Below are 18,089 nucleotides of genomic sequence, written 5' to 3' on the forward strand. Positions count from 1 at the left end.
CTTAAATAAAGCTGAATCTGTGAAGATGGGTTCTCAGTCCCTCTGACCCTTCATCTGGGGCAACCCTGCTGAAAATCAGTCCTACACCCAGTGTGTGCTCCACCGATATCTGCTTAGTAGGTGAGGAGAAGGCAGTGGTTGAGCCCTTCCCCTACAAGCAAGCCCTGTAAGGCAGAGCCTGCTTTTCCTTCTACACAGCCAACAGGGCTGTTCTCCTCCCTCACAAGAACTCACCTGGCTGTGGGTGCATCAATGGTTAAAGACCATTGGGGGGAAAAAAAATCCCTCCTTTGGCTCTTCTCTGCCCCCATTAAGGGCTCAGGAAAAGGAGCACCAAGCTTAATGAGTTACCAGGTATCAGCTGAGCCTGGGTGACTGCACCCAGGACACAATGGCAAACTCAAGATAAGGCACATTAGCTCAAGCCTGAGCGATGGGGGGTTAAACTAATCCATTTAACCTTGAATTTGCAGCAGGTAAAGAGCATACGTGCAAATAGTTGCTGCAGCTCACCTTACACATGTTAAGCTCTGCCAAGGTGCCTGCCCTCAGCTCAGTTTCAGGAGGAATGGTGTTGGCAGGACAGGGCTTGGAATCTTTTCCTGAGTCCAGATTGAGCATCACAGCTCAAGAAGGTCAAAACACGGATTAAAGTCAGGCTGGCCCACGTAGGCACGATGGCCTCCAGCAATACTCACTGGGGATTGATCATCACAAGAACGTCTCAACAGTGCATTTTTCAGTGATGTGCGTAATTAGATGATCAACTTCAATCATAAGTTTACTCCAATCTACATTACCACTGTCTTTTTGACACAAAGGCATTCAAAACAAAGCATAATAAACTGCAGGGAACTCAAATCAACAGCTTGGCAGAAGACACTCCCAGATTTCACAGCTGGTGACCTCTAGAGCTGCTGTACAAGCAAGCAGGAGTCTCTCTACCTGTGTACACATAAATAAGATTAGAAAAACAAGCAGATGGTGACTTAATCCTCAACTCCATCCCCAAATGACTTCATGTTACACAAGATGAGGAACAAACCTTGCTTTAAACCTTTGCTTACACAGGATACATCTTCAAAATTGAGAGTCTACATCTACAAGGATAAAATAGTGCTGTTCCGACGTGCTGTGCTAGCTCAGTAATATCACTTTATAAAAGGCAAAACATCCAGCTTCCAATACTGACTAGTCAGGCATTCAGCTGCATCAAGCAACAACTAAACGTGCACAGGGAAAGCTGAACACTCGTGCCCAATACCTCAAACAATCCAATTTGAAGAATGGAAAAAAAAAAAAAAACAGCTGTCATCTCTTCACACACCCCACAGTCATTTGAGCTGCCCTCCTCTGAAACACGGGGCTTACATACACGTGCTTACTTTGGGTATCCTGCCTCCAGAACAGCAGCATCCACATTCACAACCGCTCCAGCTCTCACCCTACCAAACAATGTAAAAATGGAGAAAGAGAAACCTCAGCTGCTACTCAAGTAGTTTTAAAAAACATGCCTTATGCTAATATTATTTCTGAAAAGCATGAGCTTGTCTCCTCTCCCAGGCATTGCCTTGTTTGAAGGCACAGTGTCTCTCCCTCCCCAGGTCTCAGGAAGCCTCACAGCAGCCCACAGAATCCCCCTCCCTGGCTTTGCACAGCAAAACATCCCTCTACATCTGGGACCAGCAAGAAGGGCCAGATTCCCCTCTCAGTTTCACAGAGGCAGCCAAAGGGAGGATTTGCTGCTCTGTGTTTATAGTGCAGTAGCACTGTACGCCCACAGTGCTCTCACTTTGCCAGAGCAAGCCTATCTAGCTGCTCAGTGTGGTTTTCCTACCATGCAGGGGCTTCTGAGTAAGCCCCAGAGCATTCAGAAGCTCATCACCATCTCAGAGCACCCCACATTTTACAGTTCTTCTAGAACAAGAAGCTCCACTGTTTTTTTTTAATTGTATCACCAGCTTTCTGTATTTGTACTCTCAACTGCCATTTGAAGCTTCCTAGTCTTCAACAGAAACTAATTTCACTCCCCTTTTATTCCAAGGGAGGATTTATCACCTGAATCTGCTATAGGAAACACAAAGGAAGCTTCTCTTCTTCAGGAAGATACTACATCATCTTACATGGGCCTGCTGTCTGACAGAAGGAAAAGCACAACCAACCACCTTAAGCTTGTTTCAGACTGATTGGCATCCAGTTCAGAATTTCATTTGCTTATTTAGTGAAGAAAACTGGAAAACACATACAGCATTTAGCATAATTCAAGTTTGATTATTATTTGTTTTTGAAAACAAAGCAGAGATGAATCTGCTCGTGATGCTCCAGTTTTCAAATGTTCAGCAGATTATGCTTTCTCCAGGCTGCAGAAGGTAAGTCCAAATCCATCCTCTCAGCTCCCTGAGCAATGGGCTGGTCACAGTGCCATGAGTGCAGACATCCTTCTCCAGGCACAGCCACACACAAAGATAACAGATCCAATAAGCACAATATTTGAACCACTTCTGTGACTGCTCGCTAACCTGCTTGGGTCAAAATAAGACCTGCAGCTTAAACAAGTCCAGCTCACTTTGCCTGAATGGATTAGAGGGCAATCGCATGAGCAGCTTAGACAGCAGAGCTGCACGTAATGCCTGCAGCAGCTGGGGGAGAGCTCACAATGACATCTCCAGTGCTTAATGCATATGGAAAGAATCAGGTTCCTCACCAAAAAAATCCACAGCTTTACCTTCTGCGCTTCCAGCACATTGATGGCCAGACGGTCCTTTTAAAGGGATGAAGACTGTTTTGGACCCAAGGGTCTGGTTTCAAAGACATCCAGACATTTAAGTCTTTTCTTTATGCTACAGCATCTCCATAAGCTTTTGGGCCTGAATATCTAATCTCCCCATTAGTACCTACTACTAAATGAAGCGTGATTTTAAAGATAGCTTTTAGATGGGGTTTCAAAGAGGTGTTATTGTTCAAATCTGTACTAAGTGTTATTTCAGATTTTCCTTAATATAAAAGGTTGACTGATTTTATTTTCCAGACTGGGTTAATTTTACATAGTACAAAATACTCTTAATCAATTTGAAGAGAACAACACGAAGTCCCATATGAAGACCACTTAAATACATTTCACCTAACAAGAACTACAGCCTCAGATATTTTAAAGCTTGATTTTGTTTTCAGTAAGAGCTTAATTTTTGTTCATTTCATAGTTCACAGGAAAGTTTCAGACATCTGGATTCCAGTTCAGGGTTTATTTGTATACAAAAATATATTATAAATGGAAAAAAAAAAGCATTAAAAGTTCTCAACTATATAAAATTACAAATATATTTTCATAAAAGCAACTTTAAATTAAAATTTAAGCTATATTTTAAAGCAAAATATAGCTGTAACACTTAAGTTACACGATTCCACCTGCTGCAAAGTGACAACACTGATGTTTGCCAGTTAAATACTTGTACGAGTTTACAAAGGTTATGTTCAGATGATGAGTATCTTGGGTAACAAATTTATCAGACAAGGGCAGCAGTTTTCAGCGACTGATGTCACTTATCCTTCAGATGACATTCATAGGCAAACAATGCCGGAGATTCATCTCACATACCTAGAAATACAAAACAAGAGCTGTAAAATCTGTATTAAATAAGATTGCTAGCTGCCTGACAGGCAGCAACTATGCCTTTTTTTTTTTTTTAAATAAAAACATGAACTAAAAGGTTAACATACAACAATTTAAGGCAACAATTTTATGCTTCTAAAGGCATGTGCACAAAGGTCTGTGCAACCTCAAGCATCCAAGTACAATAATACTCAGAAATGTTACATTAAATAGCAGATGGAAATTAGACTTTTCCCAGAACTTCAGCATATGATAGTGTATCACTAAAACAAGTGTCACTATAAATGAGACTCTGCTAAGATAACCAAAGGTTTGATTAGCTGGTAAAAATACCACAGCAGGTAGCAAAACCTGGCCTTGTTTTAGACATGCCTTGCAAGGGGACAATGAAACCAATATACTACAAGTAGCCCCTTAAGACTTGCTGCACCACTGCTCTGTGAGGTACAGCAGAGTAAGTACTTGCTGATTTGGGGATTTTTCTTTGTTCTATGTAAATCTTCAAACCCAAGTTTTACAGAAAAGCAATCAATCAATTAAGTTCAAGTGGTAAGGACAGTTAGGATCCAGGACAGAAGTCAGGAAACCAGAAATATCTTAATCCTGGTTTCACTTCTCTTATTCAAGATAAGAGTAAGAAAACAGGGAAGTAGGAAGCTCGGAAGGGCAGCTGTCTTGAGTTAAATCCAAGGCAGATGGCCACAGCTTCAAGAATTACAGGGAAGGGAAATTACCTAATGAATACAAGAAACTCAGTTCATAGGTTTTTGTTTATTGTGTGTTATTTTTTTTTAAACATACTTCTGTTTCAGTTTAGTCCTATGAAGTTTTGTTGTTTTGGGTTCTATAGTCGGTTCCACAAAACAAAAACATTTTCATGCCCCAGACAAATAGGGCAGGAAGTAGAAGAATAGGCAGAAATAGGCAGAACATAGGATGGGGAATGTGTTGGGGATTTTGTTCCCCACCCCAAATCATAATGGAGAACCCAGTAGAATAACTGGAAAATACAATTTCCAGACAGTGACACAGGAAATGATTGCTAAATTCCATTCCTGGTAAAAACAAGATCAAACAGGAGCTTAATATTTAATCTAAGGCAATAAATGAGGATATCAACTTTTTCCACAAAGCAAGGTGTGATATAAGAAGCATTCCTCACCTACAGATATTCCTCCAGTCAGTTAGCCTTATAACTAAGAAGCACAAACTCATATCTTAGCATTTTTAAGGACTTAAAGCAGTGTCTGACAAGAAGATACGAACTGCAGCTGCCTTAGATAGGGACAGAGGCACATGGGAGTGCAGCCTTTGTCGCATGAGCTAAACTGCATGCCTTGAACATTTAGGCAGAGACCAGAGCTCAGTCTATTTTACCTTCTTAACCACAATGATGCAAACCAGCAAACTAAAACACAGCTACATTATATAAAACTATTTCTAGTCTTTCCCCCACCCACCAATACATTGGCTTTCATCATGCAGCAACAGCAACAAGCAAGAAGTAGTCTTCAAAATCTACTTACTTGCTAGTGTTCTGTCAAGATCAGCAATGAATTCTTCCAGTTCCTTTGTGTCTCCAAGCTTTGCTGCAAATTAGAAAGAGACAGCCAGTGTTAGAGAGATGACACTTGTCTGACCAAAAATAAACGAGTGGAACCACACAACTCCCAAAATTGTTTTCAGCAGTATCAAACCTGCTCCAGATTATTTTCAGGTAAGTTCAACTGGGTTGCTGCAGTCCAGATACATCCTTAGAAAACAGGGGAGATGGCTAAACAGGGGTTTACTTTGCTTTTGCCAAATATATAGATATAAAATTTTAGCTTCCTTTAGAAGGAGAAAAGGAAGTGGGGGAAAAAAGTTGTAGGTCAACTCAGCCATGTCCGCTACTGTAGGATTCTTCCATTTTTCCTTACTCTGTATTTTCAGATATTGCCTTTGTGGCTCTAGCCAAACCCTACACAACTAGCTCCCAGCCCTGCCCAAATCTAAGCTTCTTAAGTCCCATCAGTATCAGTGGCTGAGGTGTTAAATCCTTTGATCTTGATCCATGTTATAAATTTAAAGTTCAAACATGCACTTAAGTTCCCACTCCTGAGAATGCCACTGGCTCCATCCAATCTAGTTTTATGTCAAGTTGCTTCCGTATTTCACTCCTGGGGTCTATTCCAAGCTGGTTCTACCTATTTCTATCTTCTCATCAGGAAGATCTTGACTAGTGCAACTCTTGGCAAAGCATTAACTCAATAGTACCAATTTAACTGAGACATTTTTTAACCCCCTGCTTCTTATTAACTATGACTCATTTCTCCCTGGTATCATGGTAATCAGTAAGAGAACATTTTATTTGTGACTGGTCAACACATGAAACACATGAAAGTGAAAAACGCTTGAGCATGCATGAGAACACCAGTTAGAACAGCACCGTTTAGTGCATGCATGTTTGTTACATTTATTGGTATTTCTAGTCCAGGCTTAATCTAAGTTACCTGTATGAAAAGCCTTCTGGTGAGTTAGATCAGCTGCAAGACAACCTGCTCTGATACTCTACAGCTACAAAGGAGGAAGGAATTACTAGTGCTTGGGTTGAATCAGCAGTGCAGGGTCTACATGGATCTGAATAATCATTTTAACTTGAAAAGTTTCTGAAGTCACACACTGCACCCCTCCATTCCAGCTAAGTATTTCTCTACCTAGCTGGAACATTTAGACTTCAGTTAATTCTGAAGTGAATATTCTTTGAATAGTGCCACAGATTCTGATCAACCAGAAAAACTAACTTTCATTAGCTTTCAAGACCAGAAGAGTTGCTGGATAACACGTGAAGAAGTGTGAATGAACTGATGATCAAAAGCAGAATAATACTTGCACCCATGGTGTGCTTAACCATAATCCTTAGTTCTGTGGTCATTCAAAACCAAGAGTCCATGTATTTGTGCAAATGCTTGCCCAAAGGAAGAAGCCTATATAAGCTGAGAATTCAGAAGTGTCAACAATTAGTGTTAAGCTTACCTTTACATGGAGTTACTGATGGAGATGGTAAACTTGGAGTAGACGCAGTTGGAGAGTTAAGCTTTTCATCGCTGAGGCTGAGACTGTTCCTGTAGAGTGAGTCTGCACCTGTTAAAAAGCAACAATGCAAGTTAAGAACACCACCTTCTTACATTTTGCAATAGAATTAAAGAGAGAAATTGGATGTTTCTGATACAGGCTCCAGAGTCTGTAAAATTCAAAGTCTACAGACTTGAATGCCAGAGAGATGAATCAATTATGTATTGTTTGAAAGTTGTGGCTCCCACACCTACTGTTAAATAGCTCATAGTCCCAGGCCCAATTTCACCTCCTAGAACAAACTGTCAGCTTTCCCTGCAGTCAGCATCAGCCAGAAAATGTTACAGGAACTGCAGTTATCCCACATCCACCAAGTTAAACACAGTACGGCCTGTAGGATTTACAATATCTTCCGAGATTTCAGTTACTTGAAGTTTTCGAAAGCTATTTTAAAAATCTAAATTAAGAGCTCTATGACAAGAAGAGTCCCTCAGAAGCACTGTTACATAAAGCATAATTACACAGCTTGCCATTGCTGTGGCAATGACACACAGCAAAAGTAGTGCCCAGTTAAGAACAGAAATGCCTTCCTGCTTGACTCTTGGGTTCATGAAGCAGCTAATCTATACACAAGATGTCTGCAATCTTATTTTAGCTGGTCTTTTAAATGAAGCTTTACGTGCCATGGAAAGCAATGGGAAAGGTTCCAGTATCATTCTGATGCTCCTGGATTTCAGGGCAGTCCTAAAGCTTCACAAATACCAATTGCTATCTTCCCTCTTGATGCGTGCAGCTCACTCAAAGTATTAGTCATGTTTTCACTGGAAGGAGAAATTGCCTTTGTGTTAGAGACCAGAACTGGTAGTTACTGCAGTTTTGAGCTGAAAATTGATCTGAAAATTGTAGCTCTACCAAAAGAAGAAAGTCATTGTGATGTGACTGTGGCAGTGGTCTCTATTTGGCACATTTCCTAGCATATAAATTTATGTTGTTATACAGGGTGATGATTGCCACTGAAGCCAGTGATTTGCCTACCTGCAGCACTTGTCGCATTTGTCTTTAGAGCCCTGGCCAAGAGGCGGTTTCACTGCACCACCAGGGCCATCCAAGTGTGAATTGTCACATTTTTTGGACATCTGTCCCATTTGCTATGCCAGGAGATGACTGCCCTGGTTAAATGAAGGTAGCCATGCTGAGTTAGCGAGACGCAGCAGGACCAGAGCTCTCCTTGCCAAGGTCTGTGAGAAGCTTCACCCTGGAGGATTTCCCTCTTTCATGTATGCTGACCCATCGCGGTACCAGACCTTGCACAGTGCCCTCTGCAATCAGCTCAGCTCCTGCTCCAGTAAATGCCCATGCTACCCACGTGCAAACTGAGCAGTGAGGTGACATTGATGCCTGGGAACTCTGCTTGGCCAGATCAGCTGTTGGCTGGTATTTCTTGCTCAGAACGAGCGGGGTGCTTCTTCACACTGGGTTTTCATTGTGAAATATCTTCACTCTTAAGTGTTTGTTGGCCTCTCTAAGCCTGTGCAGATCAAACCCAACCTACTCAGAAATTTCAGACAGATTTGGGGAATACAAAGCAGAACTACAAGAAGGTTTTGAAAACAGGAATTTAAAGGAATATCTTCTAGAAGCAGCTCCTAAAAAGATCAAAACCTAACAAATCTAAGGGGGGAGAGAAGAGCCAACACTGCTCTGCAACATTATCTGACCAGCACCATACAATGAACACAAATCCTAGCACATTAGTGGTCTTAAAGTAAGAGTTAAAGGTATGACAAATTTCTTCCTGAACTCAGCTCATGGAGCAGCTTTCAACTAAAACCACATCTTTGTAGCCAAGATGCAAACCCCAGTGAACAAGGGACTGAGCATGGAAAGTTTTAACTGATCAGGACAAAACCCCTACCATTATGAAAAAGCCAAATAACACCTCACATAAACAGGGCAGAAGCCAAGAGAACACCACACTGAAAGAACAGACAGAAGTTGAAACATATGTCTGAGGTAGCACAGTTGGGAAAAGCAGAACATGAGCTTTCAAGTAATTTAGTACTTTAAAGGCTTTAGAGTTACGTGAATTAATAAGAAATAATCCAGAGAACACTGGCTAGAAGGCTGAGTATGCTTTTAATGTGCAGTCTGTGCTGCTAGCATCCAGACACCAGATGTAGTGATCCTGGGAATCTGTATCACAAACCTCATGCACCCCATCCAAAGCTCCAGTTGCTCTTACATATAGCTGGAATAAAAGCATTCGTTTTATGAATGCTTGAAGGCAATTCACCTTAAAAAAGGTTAATCAGCCACTTAAAGTTGTGCCAGGGGAGGTTTAGGTTGGAAATTAGGAAGAACTTCTTTACTGATAGGGTTGTGCGGCATTGGAATGGGCTGCCCAGGGAAGTGGTGGAGTCACCAACCCTCGAGGTCTTTAAAAGACATTTAGATGTAGAGCTCAGTGATATGGTTTAGTGGGGACTGTTAGTGTTAGGTCAGAGGTTGGACTCGGTGATCTTGGAGGGCTCTTCCAACCTAGATGATTCTGTGATACAAATCTTATTCACGTCCATTCACACACCTGAATTAGCAGTCACCCTTGATTCTTTTGGTAGCTTTCTCCACAGCCCTTCTACTTGAAAGTACTGACCACCCACTTCACAACAACACATCAAACCAGGAAATATTATTTCATGCTTGTTTCCACAAACCTGGGAAATATTTTCTCTTTGCCTTGTCGTAAAGAAGACAGAAGCATTGCTTTAAATATTTAAGTGTCTTCCTTCCAGTGCTGGAAAAATTACAAAGATGAAAGGTTTTTACAAGACAGAGCTACCTTTTGATGGGTTTTAATATTATCTGTTGTTTCAAGAAAAAAAAAAAATCCCTATATCTCTCAAAAAACAAAGATTTTAGGTACTGACTTTAGCTTACACTTGCCAACAAGCAACAGAAGTTTTGGTGATGGGAGGAATAAAGCCCAGCTATCAGGTTTATTATAAAAACCTGGAAGCAATGCGCTGTTAAAGAGTTCTTACGGTATTCACTGCAAAAAATACGAAATCTGGCAAGCGTGGCTCCAGGGCAGAAAGCTCTGGGAAAAGGACATTTCAGTCCTTGCTCTCTACCAGCTACCACAGCCAAGACTTGTTCATTTGCCTTCAAAAAAAGGGGCTTTGGAAGATTTCCACTGCCATGCAGATACAACCTCCCCTGCAACCTAATAGCTGGAGGCTGATGCCAAGGATCTCTTGCTGCTGTCCTTCCTCATCCAGCCCCTGCTCTCCCACTGCGATGTGGGTTTCCTGCAGTCATTGCTTCTTTTCCTGGGGTTTTGCATTTTGGTTCTCATGCCTGTGTGCACATAAAAAAAGCCAAAGGGGGCAGTTTCTAAGAAAAACCAGTGCTATAACATTGTCTCTTTAAGAAGAGACCTTAAATTCTGATAGCTAAGCTACTGAGCTGATTTACACGAGTTCAACTAAGCCAATAGCTGCAAAATTATGGGTTTGAAATAAATACGGGTGTGTTTTACTTTGGCAGTGTAATATGTAGTTAGTATTGCCCTTTGCTGTTCCAATATATAGATAAACCACAAAAAACAACACTGCAATACCATGGGAACATGCTATATTTACAGAAAGTGAACAATTGAAAGGTTCTGGACAGTAATTAACTGAAGGAGGAAAACCTCAAACTTTTCATTTTAAAACAGACAATGGAAAAGTTCAGCTGTCTGACATAACATTATGTTCTTTCTAGTACCATAGATCGGGATACAGTTTTAAGAAACACCAAGTCAGTAAGATTTTTGCTGTAATTTTCACTAAGGAGAGTTTAGGAAAACTCCCCTCAAGTTTTCAGAGGAGTTTTACAATTCCACTTAAGTTTTCACAGATCATGAGTTCACTGTGTACTGATATTCAGCATTTAATGAACAGAGTGCACGACTCAGTGCCAGGCAGAACAGAGGCTACTTGCTAAGAAAATAAAAATAAAGTCTGGAATTTCTAATGCCACTAGCTGGAGTGAGGAACATGCATTGCGAAACGAGCTCTGTGGTCCATATTCTGCAGCCCTCAAGGATTGGGTTTATTTTGATCGCAATCACAGTCACATTTCACAGCATTGTTCACTGTCTTTTGCCTAGCCATCTGTTCCAATGGTGACCAAGGAATCTCACACTTATTATTTACATGTCTAGGCTTAATGATTTAAAAGACTTCAAGTCACATGTTTACAAGTTATGAGGAAGCAGTCTAGGAAGACAAATTCAGATGTGCAAGTACAGCCTCATTATACAGAGAATTTGCCACCCCACACACCCATCATGCTTACTACTCACGAGGCAGTAGAGCAACAAGCATGCTGGAGAGGCAAAAATGAAAAAAAATGAAAATCTTACCAAAAAGCACACTTCTTACATTGAAGAAGCCTACATACCTGAAACCCCTGGGTTTTCTTCCCCTTAAATGTCTTGGTAATTTAATAAAACAGTATTTTTCAGGTGAATTAATAAAAAGTTCTCATAAAATGAAGTCTTCTCTTTTTTTTCCCCCTTTATAAATATTGTATCACATTCATCTTAGAGACAGGCCATTAGGAATCTGCACAGGCAATCCAACTCCTAAAAATGTTCTCCTCTTGATCGTGCAAGATTGGGACTGGTCACCACAACCAAAGGCTCGTCTACTCTGCTTCCTGTTTCTCACAGCAGATGCCTACAAGAGTTTGAGTGGAGCAGGTGCAAACAGATAATTTAAAGCAACTCCACCATGTTCTAACGATGCACAAATCAACATATTTTCTAAGTGACCAGTAACTTCTTAGCATAAAATAGTCCCTTGAGGATGTACCTCCCCCATCCCATGTATTTATCTAGTTATTTTGATTATGTAAGCTTTTAACATCCATGACACCTTAAGGCATATGGTTTATAGTTTAACTACACACCATGCAAAGAAAGAGCTCTTATATGAAGCGTGCTGCTTTGATTTTTATTTTTTTTTTCAGACTGGGCGAGGTAACAGCCACTTTCCTTCTGTCACTCATGGTGTTCTGGAAGACAAGCTTGTCCCCACCCAAGCCGAGTCATCTCTAGGCTGACACTTCAGTCTAGTGAGTCATTTGGAAACTATTTCATCTCTTTAGTCATTTCTGATGTCTTTGTGTTACAAGATGTAGAAAAGGTGCAGATATAAGCTTGCTTTTGAGGGTGAGTGCTGCAGTATTAACAGTGGCTGATGCTTCTGCTCTAGATAGAGGCATTGTTCCAGCACACAGAGTTATAGCTGTCCTCATGGTCAGTTGAGGAGTTTAAAAGCCAGGAGGTGTTTGTCAGAAAGCATTTGCATTCTCCTACAAGTGACTAAGAAGATGTGCTGCAGGCTTTATCAGCAAAAGAAAAGAATTGATGCGTTTTATTTTGTGACGCTTTTTAATAGGTAGACTGGAAACTGAACCTGTTTCAGAAAGAAGATGCATCTGTAGCTAAAGATCAAACCATTTCAGAGTGTACAACACCAAATTATGGTTTAGCCTCTAGTATTATTATAACTTTGGTGCAAGAAATGCTAGAGTGCTTCCCTTCTTAGCCTCTCATCAAGTCTCACTTTTGGTTCATTATCCCAAGCCTAAACTTGAGTGTCCTGACACTGCTGTGTTTTGTTAAGCAAAATGAGTTGAGTAGACATGCAGTAAAAATCAGACCATGTGTCTGAGAGTTGTTCAAACACTTCTTGAACTCCAGCAGCTTGGTGCTGTGACCACTGCCCTAGGGAGACGGTCCCATGCCCAACCACCCTCTCAGTGAAAAACCTTCTAATATGCAGCCTGACCTCCCCCTGAAGCAGCTTCATGCCATTCCCCTGAGTCCTAGGCTTATTCCAACACACGAGTAACAAATTCTCTGTAAATTTGACAGTGTTGTTGCATTTACACTAGTGGATTTTTGACAAGACAGCACTCTCTAACACAAATCCTATTTTATCACAACCAACACAGGCAGTAACTAGCAAAAGGTGTCCTTTAGCTCAGAAGTTTCAGCATAATCAACAACCCAAAGCATGAAGCTGTTACACTTTGATTCAGTTGAATACATCAAGTTGAAACAGAATTGGTATTCACTCAAGAATGAGCATTGGACTAAATCCCCAATTGCATCATGATTTCCAGCACTGACCCCATCAGCTGTTGTGGTTAATGTAACACTTGTGGGCCAAGCACTAAGCTCATCGTGAACATCTGCACATGCTAACACTTATTACTGTAAGATCTAGAGTCTGTTGTGTTATGTACAATACTTAACTACAGCCAAGGCAGACCTCATCCAGAGATCATTCAGTCAAGTTAACAGTGCTTGGCTCTCCCACATCTCGTCCTATCAAGTCCATTTTCCAACGTAGTCTTCAATTTTTTTTTCCTGTCCTTAAGATGCTGAAATACGTAATGTAAGAATTTCAGTTAGTATTTCTGGTGCCAGCTTCCTCAAGAAGAACATAAGGTTCTAACAAAAAGAACAAAAGCTGCATAGTATTTGCAAACTTAGCTGTAATAATAAAAGACCTTTTATAAATACTTCTGTTGAAATCAAATAGACATCCTCACAGCGTAAGCCTCAGGAAATGCTTTCCTTACCCTACTATCAAATGGTCATAATGCTGTTTTATATCAGCCACTAGCTTCTAGGAAAGTTAAATTTAAGATTGATTCAGATACCCTGAAATAGAGAGTTTAAACATTACCTCCCCTTACAGTCCCACCCTAGAATCAAAGGTATCACCACAGGAGTGGCAGAAAGATACGTGGAGTGGTTGAATGTTAGGCATACATCAGTTAAGATGATTAGATTACTCTAACAACAAGGTATAGTACTAAAATATGACAGTCTGAACTGTTCTGTAAATACATTACAAAGTGTACTTGGAATAGCTTACAGTGTCAGATAACAGAGTTCTGCAAAGATCGAAAGAGCCTCCATGAACAAGATCATAACTCAAACTACCTACAGAGAATATTGTTGGCACTTCTGTGTTGTTGCAGATTTGTGTTTCAATAGCTTGATCTTTCAGCCCAGTTTTTCCCTTGATCCTATAGTGAAGTTTAACTCAAGTGTTACCACGGGAATAGTGAGGTCAGCTATTCAGCACTACTTGCCCTAAAGGATAGAGACCAAAGGAAAAAAACTTGAGTTTGAACAGAAAGATAAATAGAAAACTCCCTACACCTATTCTTAAAATGGACATAGGGAGTGTAGCTGGATTACATCAGCCACTGGAGCCTGTTTTATAAAAGGAGCTCTTCATAAGTCTGCATTCCCTCTCCGATCCTACTACAGCTCCAAAACAAGTTGTCTGCATGGAATGATGCCTTTAGGAAAAAAAGCGTCTTACTGGGCCTTTTCCGAGAAAAGAAAAAAAAATGGCTTTTTTGTTTTGTTTTTGTTTTTTCCCCTTAAACATATCCTCATATGCTGGAGACAGCTGGACCCCAACAGGTCTCTTAGTGCACCTCCTGGCTCAGTGTATGCCAGCATCAACAAGTCAGTGACTTCCAGTTTGTGCAGAGCCACCCTCCACATCACACATCAGTAAGGGAGGAACCCCAGTACAGGTTGTCACTGGGATGCTTGACATGTTTCTAACTCAGGATCCCTGATGGCTCTGCACCAAGTCCTCAACCCCTGTCTATTAGGCTACTCCATTAATGTATTCAGTCTAAATCAATTAAGCTTTTATGACACCATTTTCCAGACCTTCCTGAAGATCTAGTCTGCCAATTTGCATGAGTTTGTGGTCTCTCATGAGGTCTTCTGCCCTGTCAGACGAATACCTTCCCTAAAATGCCGTTCCTTCCAATCCTAACAGCAATTTTAAGCACTGTTCAAGATGCAAGTTTACAGAACCACAGCAGATATGCCAAGCAACTACAAGCACCCTTCTTGCATGGATAGAGCTTAAGTTCTTGATACTGTTTTGTTTTCTTTCTTCACTTTCCCAACACTGGATAATGGCTATTGATTTATGTGCTTCTTATTTTCCATAAGAGTATACAAGAGGATAAGAAATTATAACACTGAAAGACTGCACAAGAAATTGTAATACTAGGGCTGTACTATTGCTGTTAATAACAGACCTGAATTTACAGAACTGCTCCCATACTCCAGTTTGATTCAGTGAATGCAGGCCTAAGCTTATACACCCTCAGCCATATAAAAGGATGGTGTTTGACCTAGATCAGGCATACATTCCTAAATCTCCCTCAGCAGGAGAGAAGAATACTTACTTGCAAGAAACAATTCACCCACTCCATTATGAAGCAGCAATGAATTAACATCCTGATCCACACGTCTCCACTGACTACAAACAAAATCCAAAGACATGGCTAGGCAAGGAATCCAAGTTCAGGGCAGTTAAAAAACTGCCCGTGACTGAAATGAAATCAGTCCTACCCCTTGATGAAATAAACAGCTCTGATAAGTTTGAGAAGCTGTGCTGTCACAGTTTAACTGCTAGGAAGTCAAAGATGCACACTGAAAAGATGCACAGCAGAAAGGAACAATTTTATTGCAAGTAACTGACAAACAAAGGAAGTCTGATGGAGATAAGCATGAATAAAACAGTTTAGGAACTAAAAAAAGTGGGGATAGCTTGTTTTTAAACAGAACTTACCTCTGACAGAGCAACACTTGATTCTATCACTGCCAAGGAGCACAGGGAAGATATTCTCTCCCTGACTAGTGAATTTGAGAGGGGTAAGACTTTTCTAGTTTGCTAGAATGAGAACTTAGCTCCCACTGTAGATTTTTCTTGCTCAGAGAAGGTCACCAGTCGATACCCTCTTCCCACCTTTCCTGTTCCAAGCTCTCTGCATGCTGTTTGTGCATGCCAAGTATGCTCAGATGCAAGTTGCCTGAGATTATCACATCCAGAGGAGCGAGAACAGCTCTGCTCACCAAGCCAGAAGCCTGGATTAGTTTCAGTCTCTTCTGGAAAGCGTACTTCAGTTCCTGCTCATCCCACTGATGTTCAGGCTACTAGGATGCAATAGAACCACCCCATTGGTTCCTGTTTTATTTAGGAACACCTTTTTTCTTTTGTAAGGCTATAAGATACCTCAGTCTTTTACCAGCTGGCAGCTTGACCTGCCTTCACACAAATTTTCCAGCCTTATTGCCTCTAGAACCACTTTTTTCCTTTACCTGACATGCAACAAACAGATCCCTGCGAGGGAGGAGGGAGGTTGCAGGGGGAGGCAACCCTGGGCTCACCAACACCCTGCGCTTCTCCCCTAAAACAAGCCACAAGGGATAAACCCCCGTGACCCCCAGAAGTGGGGATGCCCGGGCAGGGTCAGGCAGCCACCCTCGGGGTCTCCCCGTCCCCGTCACTCACTCTCCGAGTCGCTGAGGTCGCTGGTGCTGGCGCTGCTCCGCCGCTTCATGCGCTCCAGGTGCTCGCCGTAATGGAAGCGGCGCCGGCCGGCGGGGCAGGCGAAATCCTCCAGCACCGCCTCGAACTCGCCCAGCGCCTCCGCCAAGTCGCCCTCCTCCTCCTCCGGCAGCTCCGCGGGGCGACGGCCGGAGCCTGAAGGAAGGGAGAAAGAAAGAATGAAGCGGGTGAAGGAGCCGCCGAGCACCCCCGCGCTGTGAGGGTAGACCTGGCGGCCCCCCGCGCCGCGAGGGTAGACCTGGCGGCCCTCCCACCACCCTACCATGGCTCGCCGGGCGCTGCGCCTGAGGCGACTTCATGGCGGCCGCCCCGCCGCTGCCGGCCCGGCCCCGCCGCCGCCGCCTCTTATGGCCGCCGGGGCTGGGGGCTGAGGGGGCGGGAGGGAGGCGGCGGCCACCGGCCGGCCCTGCCCGCTGAGGGGGCGAGGCGGGCGCTGCAGGTGCGCAGCTCCTCGGCTCGGCGTGGAGGTGCTCCTCGGAGCCTGCTCTGTCACCCTCACAGCAAAGTGTCCCCTCATATCGAGCTGGAACCTCCTGTGCTTCACTTTGTGCCCGTTGCTTCCCATCCTGTCACTGGGCACAAGTGAAAGGAGACCGGCTCCATCCTCTCGATACCCTCCCCGCAGATGCTTATACACATTGATGAGGTCTCCCCTCAGTCTCCTCATTTCCAGGCTAAACGGGCCAGGTTCTTTCAGCCTATGCTCATATGACAGGTGCTCCGGTCCTCTCATCATCTCACTAGCCCTCCTCTGAACTCGCTCCAGTAGTTCATGTAGCATGGACATCATGATTTCACAAGGTTTTTATCACCCCCCTACAAGCTACCCAGGGTGCCTGTCCTGAGTCTGGGGTTTCAGGAAAGCTTTACAGTCCAGATTTCACTGCTGCCACAAATGGCAAGTGTCGCCCCTCTTCCCCTGGTCACCACCCCAACAGCTTGACCAGCCCTGGCTGATTCAGTTTGCTAATCTAAACTATTTCAGATTGAGGAGGGGGAGATGCCTGCATTGTCTCTCTGCTGGGCTGCCGATGGAGGACACAATGGGCATCAGAGCCAGCTGCAAAGACAGGAGGAAACCTCACAAATAAAATTGAGTCTGGATCATCCTCACCCAGCTGACAACCTGGTCCCAGGGCTGCTAGTCCCCTGCCAAGCAGGATGAAGAGGCAGCAACCTGTGTTTTGCTTGATTTACACTTGCTGTGCGGCATGCTGCGAGCCTATGGCTTCGCTTCAGCCACCATCATGAGCCCGTTCCCCATCGCTGCACTTCCCGCCTGCCGCCCCACGCTGTGCTGGCATCTGTCTGTGCTGTCCCGTGGTTATTTCTCAGCTAGAGCAATTAGTGAGCTGTGAACACGGCCACAGGGCAGCTGGGCCAGTACGTCAAAGAGGGTGATCTGAGGACAGGAGCAGATGGTGGGGGAGATGCAGGGAGCTGCTCAAACACGTGGACTTGCAGCCCGATCTGCACCGGCCAGGGTGTTCTCCAGTGAAGAGGTTTCCTTAATCATAGGAGAAAAAAATTAGCACTTGTCCTGAAGTCAGGTCAACATGATGTTTATACATACCATAGCTACCAAATGTTGATTTTGCGCTGCCTCTCGTTCCTTTTAAACAAAGCTGGCTGAGCAGCTAAACTATCAGTTCTGTGAAATACCCATTGGGCAAGGCTCTGTCACGTTTAGTTACAAGCAGTAATACTGAGAACAGACATCAGGTGCTATTCCACGCATATGTGTCAGGAGCTACGATTATATTTGCGTGTTGATGAGAATATCTACAATTAAAATAGAAGAGTTGAGGAGAGGGAAGAAAAAATCTCTGAATCTTCTTTAATGTTTAGTAGTAATGACATTTTCAGACATGTTGTCATTGCTTCTGCAAGACATAAAATGAAAAGAACAATATTCTAGACAACAAATCATCAGTACTTAGCAGAATTGTTCACCTCTCCTTACCAGCTGATAT

At 42.9% G+C, this 18,089-nt stretch overlaps 1 protein-coding gene across 1 annotated transcript; it reads right to left on the reverse strand.

Moving 5' to 3' along the window:
* Positions 1–3,223: 3,223 nt before the first annotated feature.
* On the reverse strand, positions 3,224–16,529 carry RGCC (regulator of cell cycle). The gene is made up of 5 exons (XM_068675491.1): positions 16,379–16,529; positions 16,060–16,251; positions 6,626–6,733; positions 5,137–5,199; positions 3,224–3,595 (listed from the first exon to the last, which is right to left on the reverse strand). The coding sequence occupies exons 1-5, from the start codon at positions 16,413–16,415 to the stop codon at positions 3,588–3,590; spliced, it is 408 nt and encodes a 135-aa protein (XP_068531592.1). The 5' UTR covers positions 16,416–16,529; the 3' UTR covers positions 3,224–3,587.
* Between the last annotated feature and the right edge of the window lie 1,560 nt (positions 16,530–18,089).

The sequence above is a fragment of the Anas acuta genome, chromosome 1 (genome assembly GCF_963932015.1).
Source record: "Anas acuta chromosome 1, bAnaAcu1.1, whole genome shotgun sequence".
Lineage (NCBI taxonomy): Eukaryota > Metazoa > Chordata > Aves > Anseriformes > Anatidae > Anas > Anas acuta.

Bases quoted from the DNA above. Each gene is read 5' to 3' on its own strand.
- RGCC (XM_068675491.1), bottom strand. From the start codon at position 16,415: ATGAAGTCGCCTCAGGCGCAGCGCCCGGCGAGCCATG. The intron at 16,252-16,378 runs GTAGGGTGGTGG...CCCTTCCTTCAG, and splicing joins GCAGCGCCCGGCGAGCCATG to GCTCCGGCCGTCGCCCCGCG. The intron at 5,200-6,625 runs GTAAGCTTAACA...TCTAATTTGCAG, and splicing joins ATCAGTAACTCCATGTAAAG to CAAAGCTTGGAGACACAAAG.